The sequence below is a fragment of the Pristiophorus japonicus genome, chromosome 15 (genome assembly GCF_044704955.1).
Source record: "Pristiophorus japonicus isolate sPriJap1 chromosome 15, sPriJap1.hap1, whole genome shotgun sequence".
Lineage (NCBI taxonomy): Eukaryota > Metazoa > Chordata > Chondrichthyes > Pristiophoridae > Pristiophorus > Pristiophorus japonicus.
In genome coordinates, this window is record NC_091991.1 from 56,700,244 (window position 1) to 56,710,401 (window position 10,158).

At 45.0% G+C, this 10,158-nt stretch overlaps 1 protein-coding gene across 7 annotated transcripts in view; it reads right to left on the reverse strand.

Moving 5' to 3' along the window:
* Window positions 1–1,465: 1,465 nt before the first annotated feature.
* LOC139280789 (protein kinase C and casein kinase substrate in neurons protein 2-like) overlaps window positions 1,466–10,158 on the reverse strand; it is a 147,316-nt gene continuing 138,623 nt past the window's right edge. For all 7 annotated transcript variants that reach the window (XM_070900487.1, XM_070900481.1, XM_070900484.1 and 4 more), the window contains one exon: window positions 1,466–7,569. In XM_070900487.1, the coding sequence (XP_070756588.1) occupies window positions 7,457–7,569 (113 nt within the window). In that variant the 3' untranslated portion in view covers window positions 1,466–7,456. The remainder of the gene's footprint in view (window positions 7,570–10,158) is intronic.

The window sequence follows — 10,158 nt, forward strand, 5'->3', positions numbered from 1 at the left end:
CGCGTTTTTTCTTCTCTGTGCCTGTACGGGCATTCTCCTGCGATTTTGGGGTCAAAGGTGACCCTGCCCGTGCACAGAGAACAGAAAGTGTAGAGGTGGGTCTGAGAGGGGAGCTGTTGAATAATATGTGTGTATAGAGGGGAGTGTATGGTAGTAATTCATCTTTATTAGGGGCAGATTTTAAAAATGGAATAAAATTTAGTCAGCCGAACGCCTGCAAATTCAGGGGAAATATTTTGAAATAATAGAATTTTACTGATTAAGACACGAATGTTCTCTGAATTGTGAATGAATGGCAACAGTTGGGAACCCGGCAAAAGCAAGGGAGGGTTTCTGTAAGATTTCAGGGTAATAATACTTGTTTGAAAGCACTGCAAAATAAAACAAGAGACAGGAAACAATTTAAACTGCGGTTGCAATATTTTCTATGAGGCCTCGAGATTACTGGACTGACTGATGATCGGTTGTCCATGTGGTGAAGGTACTCCCACAGTGCTGTTAGGGAGGGAGTTCCAAGATTTTGACACAGCGACGATGAACAAACAGCGATATACTTCCAAGTCAGGATGGTATGTGACTTGGAGGGAGAAACTTAGAGGTGGTGGTATTCCCAAGCGCCAGCTGTCCTTATCCTTCTAGGTGGCAGAGGTAGCAGGTTTGGGAGGTGCTGCCGAAGAAGCCTTGGCGAGTTGCTGCAGTGCATCTTGTAAATGGTACACACTGCAGCCACGGTACACCGGTGGTGGAGGGAGTGAATGTTTAAGGTGGTGAATGGGGTGCCAGTTAAGCGGGCTGCTTTGTCCTGGATGGTATCGAGCTTCGAATGTTGTTAGAGCTACACTCATCCAGGCAAGTGGAGTGTATTCCATCAGACTCCTGACTTGTGCCTTGTAGATGGTGGAGAGGCTTTGGCGAGTCAGGAGGCAAGACACTCATGGCAGAATACCCAGCCTCTGACCTGCCCGTTGCCACAATATTTATGTGGCTGGTCCAATTAAGATTCTGGTCAATGGTGACGCCCAGGATGTTGAGGGTGGGGGATTGGCGATGGTAATGCCATTGAATATCAAGGGGAGGTGATTAGATTCTCTCTTGTTAGAGGTAATCATTGCCTGGCACTTGTGTGGCACGAATGTTACTTGCTACTCATCAACCCAAGCCTGAATTACGTCCAGATGTTGCTGCATGCATGTGGACAAGGACTGCTTCATTATGCGGGCAAGGACTGCTTCATTATCTGAGGAGTTGTGAATGGCACTGAACACTATGCAGTCATCAGCGAACATCCCCACTTCTGCCCTTATTATGGAGGGAAGGTCATTGATGAAACAGCTGAAGTTGGTAGGGCCTAAGACACTGCCCTGAGGAACTTCTGCAGCGTTATCCTGGGGTTAAAATGATTGACCACCAACCACCACAACTGATATGTCCTTACTATACAGTATAAATGCACACGAGGCCCATACTTGAGAGGTCACTCTGTGACCAGTTACCTTTATTACCAAGAACTCCAGAGGCAGACGGTGGGTGGAGCTTCTCCTTTTATACCTGAAAGTCCAGGTTAGGAGTGTCTCCCACAAGTTCACCCTCTATGGTCAGTGTTCTCAAGGTGTACAACTTAGGTCAGCTTATACATGGGTTACAATGACAGTTGAATACATGACATCACCTCCCCCCCCCAAAGTCTTATTGGGATCACAGGTTAAGTCTTTCTGGTGGTTTACGCTCCCTTATAGAGCGCTTGAGTTGGGGCTCCAGTTGTTGGGCGCTGGCCTGAATTTCTGCTGTTTGCGGTGTCTCAGGCCTGTCCAGACTGCCCACAGTGGCTGGGCTCTCCTCCACTTGGTTCCGGTGTGGTGGAGTAAATGCTACGTCATGTTCTTCCTCTGCTTGTTCTATGGGGTTGCTGAACCTCCTTTTAGTTTGAGCCACATGTTTGCGGCAGATTTGTCCATTGGTAAGTTTAACTACCAAAACCCTATTCCCCTCTTTGGCAATCAGTGCCTGCAAGCTATTTGGGCTCTGCAGCATAATTAAAGACAAAAACATGGTCATTGACATCAATACATCGCGCCCTCGCATTCCTGTCATGGTAGTCACATTGTGACTGACGCCTGCTCTCAACAATTTCTTTCACAGTAGTGTGTATAAGGGATAACCTGGTTTTGAGCGTCCTTTTCATTAGCAGCTCTGCGGGTGGAACCCCTATGAGCGAGTGTGGTCAGGATCTATTGGCTAACAGGAGGCGTGATAAGCGGCTTTGTAGGGAAACCCCTTGGTATCTGAGCATCCCCTGTTTGATTATCTGCACTGCTCGTTCCGCCTGGCCGTTTGAGGCCGGCTTGAACGGTGCCGTTCTGACATGATTGATTCCATTGTCTACCATGAAGTCCTGGAATTCAGTGTTTGTGAAGCACGGGCCATTGTCGCTGACCAAGACGTCTGGTAGACCATGGACGGCGAACATTGCCCGTAGACTTTCTACCGTCGCAGAGGATGTGCTTGAATTTAAGATCCATTTGGAGTAGGCGTCTACTACAACCAAAAACATTTTTCCCATGAAAGGACCTGCGCAGTCCACATGGATGCGTGACCATGGTGTGGCAGGCCAGGACCAGGGGCTAAGGGGGGCTTCCCTGAATGCGTTGCCCAGCTGAGAACACGTGTTGCACCTGCGAACACAAAGTTCCAGGTCTACATCTATCCCTGGCCACCAAACGTGTGACCTGGCAATTGCCTTCATCATGACAATGCCTAGGTGCTCATTGTGAAGTTCTCTGATAAACACCTCGCTGCCCTTCTGGGGCATGACTACTCAGTTTCCCCACAGTAGGCAATCGGCCTGAATCGAGAGTTCATCCTTGCGCCTATGAAACGGTTTAAACTCCTCAGGGCATGCCCCGTACGTGGTTGCCCAGTCCCCATTCAGGACACATTTCTTAACTAAAGACAGTAGCGGGTCTATTTGTCCAGACTTTAATCTGACGGGCTGTCACAGGTGAACCTTCGCTTTCGAAAGCTTCAACAGCCATGACCACCTCAGCATCATGCTCAGCTGCCCCCTCAGTGGTGGCTAGTGGTAGCCTGTTGAGCGCATCGGTACAGTTTTCAGTGCCCGGTCTGTGCCGAATTGTGTAGTCATAGGCGGCTAACGCAAGTGCCCACCGTTGTATGTGGGCCGATGTATTCGCACTTATGGCCTTGTTGTCAGCCAAAAGGGACATTCGGGGTTTGTGATCCATCTCCAGCTCAAATTTCCTGCCAAACAGGTACTGGTGCATTTTGTTTTACTGCATATATACATGCTAGCGCTTCCTTTTCTACCATCCCGTAGCCCCTTTCTGCCTGGGACAGACTTCTGGAGGTATAAGCTATCGGCTGTAACTGACCATTGGCATTCGCATGCTGCAACACACACCCGACCCCATAGGACGATACATCACACGTTAAAACTAGTTTCTTACACGGGTCATATAACGTTAACAGTTTGTTGGAGCATAACAAATTGCGTGCTCTATCAAAAGCCCTTTCCTAGCCGTCCCCCCAGACCCAATCGTGACCTTTGCGTAGGAGTACGTGTAGCGGCTCTAACAGCGTGCTCAGTTAAGGAAGAAAGTTGCCAAAATAGTTCAGGAGCCCCAGGAATGAATGGGAAATCATGCTCGACAAACCTTCTAGAATTTTTTGAGGATGTAACCAGTAGAGTGGATAAGGGAGAACCAGTGGGTGTGGTGTATTTGGACTTTCAAAAGGCTTTTGACAAGGTCCCACACAAGAGATTAGTGTGCAAAATTAAGGCACATGGTATTGGGGGTAATGTATTGACGTGAATAAAGAACTGGTTGACAGACAGGAAGCAAAGAGTGGGAATAAACGGGTCCTTTTCAGAATGGCATGCAATGACTAGTGGGGTACCGCAAGATTCAGTGCTGGGACCCCAGCTATTCACAATATATATTAAATGAGTTAGATGAAGGAATTGAATGTAATATTTCCAAGTTTGCAGAGGACACTAAGCTGGGTGGCAGTGTGAGCTGTGAGGAGGATGACTTGGATAGGTTTCAGGGTGACTTGGATAGGTTAAGTGAGTGGGCAAATGCATGGCAGATGTAGTATAATGTGGTTAAATGTGAGGTTATCCACTTTGGTGGCAAAAACAGGAAGGCAGATTAGCTGAATGGTGATAGATTAGTAAAAGGGGAGGTGCAACGAGACCTAGGTGTCATGGTACATCAGTCATTGAAAATAGGCATGCAGGTACAACAGGCAGTAAAGAAAGCAAATGGCATGTTGGCCTGCATAGCGAGAGGATTTGAGTATAGGAGCAGGGAGGTCTTACTGCAGTTGCACAGGGCCTTGGTGACACCACACCTGGAGTATTGTGTGCATTTTGGTCTCCTAATCTGAGGAACGACATTCTTGCTATTGAAGGAGTGCAGCGAAGGTTCACTAGACTGATTCCCGGGATGGCAGGACTGACATATGAAGAAAGACTAGATCGACTAGGCTTATATTCACTGGAAGTTTAGAAGAACGAGAGGGGATCTCCTAAAAGCATCTAAAATTCTGACGGGATTGGACAGGTTAGATGCAGGAAGAATATTCCCGATGTTGCGGAAGTCCAGAACCAGGGGTCACAGTCTGAGGATAAGGAGTAAGCCATCTAGGACCGAGATGAGGAGAAACTTTTCACCCAGAGAATTGTGAACCTGTGGAATTCTCTACCACAGAAAGTTGTTGAGTCCAGTTCGTTGGAAATATTCAAAAGGGAGTTAGATGTGGCCCTTACGGCTAAAGGGATCAGGGGTATGGAGAGAAAGCAGGAGTGGGGTACTGAAGTTGCATGATCAGCCATGATCATATTGAATGGTGGGACAGGCTCAAAGGGCCGAATGGCCTGCTCCTGCACCTATTTTCTATGTTTACAACCTTGAGTACTGTCAGGACTGCCGTCACCTCAATTCTCACTGAGTTCCACTGACTCCATGTACCCCAAACAACTGATTTCAAGATCCTCATCATTGTTCTCAAATCCCTCCAAAGCCTCATCTCACCTTCTGCAAGGGAATCTTCTCCAAGCATATTTCCCATCTGCACCCATCATTCCACTGACCCTGGGCAGCTTCTTGTTCCCCAATCCTCCGCTCCACAATTGGAGACCAATCTTTCAGTCCCACCCGTTGAAATTTTCTTCCTCAACCTCTATTTTCCACTTCAATCCCTGCCTTCTAAATTCTTTTTTTTGACCATGCTTTCAGTTGTGCATCTCACGCTATCTTCCACAAGTTCTCACTCCCAGAATTCAGTAATATTCTTCAGTATAAAATGTAAGTTGTTACTAAAGAAAATATTTCTATGAACATGCTACTGTGTCAAAAAAGAGCAAACTATAGCTCAGTTGATGAGACATTCCTCTCCAATGTTTGAGTGATATGACAAAGAATTGACATTCTGAATACGGCCAATACTGTGAAAATCTGAACGGTGGTACTAAATTTTAATAGAAGTCTAAACCTACAAAAACGTTGTAAAAGATTGCAATTATTTTTTTAAAAAGTAAACTAATTTATTAGAAATGCTACATGTTGGAGACAAAATATAGAATTCAGTTAAAAGATTGTACCCCTCTAGTGTGTATCTGGTGAAATATATTGACCAAGGGTATTACAGACCCCATTTCTCCAACTTTTCACTAGATTAAATAAGATATATTACCAAGATTCATTTCGAAGATATTACTTTGCAGCACTTCATCCAGTCATTTCACATGATCAGGCATAATCAGATATGGAAGAATAAAAAAATATGGCATGCTTTAGTTACCAACCACTCAAATATATATATATATGGTTCTAGTTTAGTTTGATAATATACTTTATACCAATAAAGTCACCTACTTACCCAACATTGTACAGTTCTTACATTCCTGTTCAATCAATGGGGATTGTCCAGTTTTGCATTTTAAATCACAAGTCTACATCACGGTTACTATATATAATTTATAGTTTAATTCTAGTTGCGAAGATTGATTGAAGGTTTTACAGAACTAAAATTCACCAGAAAAAAATATTATTCATTTAATGCTGGCATACAATTCACCCACAGTCAAAAGTGATTACAGCCTACTCATAGCCCCCCTCTCTCTCTCTCTCCATATATATATATATATATATATTATATATATTACACAATAATTTGAATCACAGAATACTTTGACACAGATAAAGCAAAGTAAGTATACATCAATAAAACTCATCTTATTCACGTTTTAACAGTCCTTAGATTGAATACAGAAACAATGTAGCGGACATGCTCTTTCCCAATTATTTTTGTTCAATTGAATTTTTGTTGAATTTTTATATATACAAGGGGTAAGTAGTCTTTGCTGTAAAGGAGAATTCCAGCTAGTATTTTAGTGCAGATCTTCAAACCTTTCAAAAGCTCGCCAGTTATCTGAGGAGCTTGCAGAAGAGTGTACTAGCAATTGGAAATAAATGGAACACTGGTTATGTATTCTCTGCAACATCCTCCATTTACAGGCTGCTCCTCTTCCCCCAGTTATGAACATTATAGCACGTCAAAAATACATGGAGATCTACTTTCTGTAACCACATTAAAATCCACAAATTTTAGAATACAGAATGGTTGAGTCTAACTTGATATTTCTATTCAAAATGAACATTAAAGTAACAGGTAACAATTGCATTTAACTAAAAACACATCCCAGTGTTTCACTGACGTGTTAAATACATGCAGGAGGCTATACGAAATTTAGCTAGCTCACTTAAGCAGCACATGGTCTTGCATAAGAGTAAGTTTAAATGGTTGAACAGATGTACATGAGAGAGGAAATTAAAGCACAGCACAAGGTTATTTTTCCTTACTTATACCTCATGCATGTAAAAGAAAGTTATTTCTAACAAGGAGGAATTGTAACAGAACTAAAATTCTAAAAAGCTAACCGATGGGTAAATATTGGGCATCTTATCTTTAAAAATAAAGTCAAAAACTGACCACAACAAATAAGTCAATTTTTTTTTAAATGGAAAAGATATGGGGACATTGCTTAAATACAGAGGCTGCAATAAGGCAAAGATAAACATTTAAAATTAGTATTCAGCAGTCACACAAGGCAAGTTATTAAATCAATTTTTACAATCCTTCTGTCTATGAAAACTGAAGCTGCCATAGCTATGGACTGAAGATAATATTTAAAACTGATATCACAGTAACCGTGAAGCTTCAGCTAAGAACTTCAAAACACAAGACAGGAGCCTGCTAAAATGCACATTTTTCACTCCAATAAAGACTAAATTCTTCTCATCAAAGTGAAGTAACCATAATGCTCAATGAATATGTACATTCTCTACACCAATACATCATCTTCATCTTAAGTTGATGTAATTGTACATTTAAATGTTAAACTGTTGCAGCCTTTTCTTTGGTTCATTCCGCATCACAGGATGACTTCAACATAATTGGCAGGGTACAAGCCAACTTGCCCACTCTCCAGTCGCCCCTTACACCAACCTTGCTCATCTTCATCTTCTACCTTTGTTAGTTCATCACCTGTTAGAAAACGACCAATGTTAGTAGGGATAATGCAACAAACTTCAAGCAATTTTAGAAGAAAAAAAGCATTATTCCTAAAACTAAAATGGTTTTGATCAAGAATTCACATTTCAACCATTCAGTAATCAATCCAAAGTTCAATTACATGAATAATATAGTACTGTACACACAATATAGTACACATTCTTTTAAATGCTTGAAAGAGCAAGTAACCTGTTAGAAATAATGCGCAGGGGATTTCTTTTTTTTGGTAGAAGGATGGTACTGTCAGTAACTCGAGAATTACAAATCAGCATCCTTTTGGTTTTCCAGGAGTTATTTTATTATTCAATAGTTTTAACACTCAGGGTAAGCAAAAAATCTGTATCAAACTTTTATTGCAACAAGATGTCATCCAGAAACATTAGTCAAAACAGCGATAAAATTCAGTTCATTTTGCCTCTATGAGAAAACAACTTTCAACACTTTTGTTATGTGGCTATAGTTTGTTAAAGGACAATTAATCACTGGCTTGTGTGCAGCTCATTGGGCCTGTTTGCATAATGATCGTCTAAATGCCTTCATGACTATTTCCTTTGGTCAGCACTTCTTGTGAAATCATAAACTCTGTCTTAAAAAGACTACATTCTTCTCATCAAAGCAATGCCACAACATTAGCATAATGCTCAATATAATGAGTATTTATTTATCTACACCATTACTTCATTACACACAGTGACAAAATAAATTCTTAAATTTCAAATTTGGTCTTTAAGAAAACTTTAGTCCTGGTGGAATTAATGGGCTCAAGTTTCGGCCTCAGTTGCTCCTGATTTTTTGGAGCAACTGGTGTAGAACGGAGTATCTTAAAATTCAAATTCTCGGCATTTAGTTTGCTCCAGTTCTAGTCAGTTAGAACAGTTTCACTTTAGAACAAAGTTTTTTTTCCAAAGGGGCGTGTCCGGCCACTTACGCCTGTTTTCAAAGTTTCGGCAGTGAAAACTTACTCCAAAATAACTTAGAATGGAGTAAGTGAAGATTTTTGTACGCTCGAAAAAACCTTGTCTACTCTTTAGAAAATCAGGCGTAGGTTACAAATCAGGCGTAGGGAATGGGGGGAGGGGGGTTTAAAGGGAAGTTTACAAACATTAAACACTTCAGTTTTACAAATAAAGAGCCATCATCAATAATAAATGATAAAAACATCAATAAATCAACCAATAAATTAATAAGAAATAATTTTTTTAAAAATCAATAAATAAAACATTTTCTACTTACCGACTGCAGCACCGGGAGCCCTCCAACAGCGTGCTGGGATGCCCCCCCCCCTCCCCCAAGTGTGTCTCTATCTCTCTGTCTGCGTGTGTCTCTCACTCTCTGTCCGTCTGTGTTTCTGACAGCGAGGGGTGGAGGGGAGGGGGTGGAGTGGGGGAGGGGGTGGAGTGGGGGGGGGGGAGAAGAGAGGGGGTGGAGTGGGGGGGGGGGAAGAGAGGGGGTGGAGTGGGGGGGGGGGAAGAGAGGGGGTGGAGTGGGGGAGGGGGAAGAGAGGGGGTGGAGTGGGAGAGGGGGAAGAGAGGGGGTGGAGTGGGGGGGGGGAGAGAGGGGGTGGAGTGGGGGGCGGAGAGGGGGTGGAGTGGGGGGAGAGGGGGTGGAGAGGGGGTGGAGTGGGGGGAGAGGGGTTGGAGTGGGGGAGAGAGGGCTTGGAGTGGGGGAGAGAGGGGTTGGAGTGGGGGAGAGAGGGCTTGGAGTGGGGGAGAGAGGGGTTGGAGTGGGGGAGAGAGGGGTTGGAGTGGGGGAGAGAGGGGTTGGAGTGGGGGAGAGAGGGGTTGGAGTGGGGGAGAGAGGGGTTGGAGTGGGGGAGAGAGGGGTTGGAGTGGGGGAGAGAGGGGTTGGAGTGGGGGAGAGAGGGGTTGGAGTGGGGGAGAGAGGGGTTGGAGTGGGGGAGAGAGGGGTTGGAGTGGGGGAGAGAGGGGTTGGAGTGGGGGAGAGAGGGGTTGGAGTGGGGGAGAGAGGGGTTGGAGTGGGGGAGAGAGGGGTTGGAGTGGGGGAGAGGGGGGTTGGAGTGAGGGAGAGGGGGGTTGGAGTGGGGGAGAGGGGGGTTGGAGTGGGGGAGAGGGGGGTTGGAGTGGGGGAGAAGAGGGGGTTGGAGTGGGGGAAATGGAGTGGGGGAAATGGAGTGGGGGAAATGGAGTGGGGGAAATGGAGTGGGGAAATGGAGTGGGGGAAATGGAGTGGGGGAAATGGAGTGGGGGAAATGGAGTGGGGAAATGGAGTGGGGGAAATGGAGTGGGGGAAATGGAGTGGGGGAAATGGAGTGGGGGAAATGGAGTGGGGGAAATGGAGTGGGGGAAATGGAGTGGGGAAATGGAGTGGGGGAAATGGGGTGGGGAAATGGGGTGGGGGAAATGGGGTGGGGGAAATGGGGTGGGGGAAGAGGGGGTGGGGGAAGAGGGGGTGGGGGAAGAGGGGGTGGGGGAAGAGGGGGTGGGGGAAGAGGGGGTGGGGGAAGAGGGGGTTGAGAAGAGGGGGTTGAGAAGAGGGGGTTGAGAAGGGAGGGAGGGGAGGGACGTGAGAAGGGAGGGAGGGGAGGGGGGTGAGAAGAGGGGG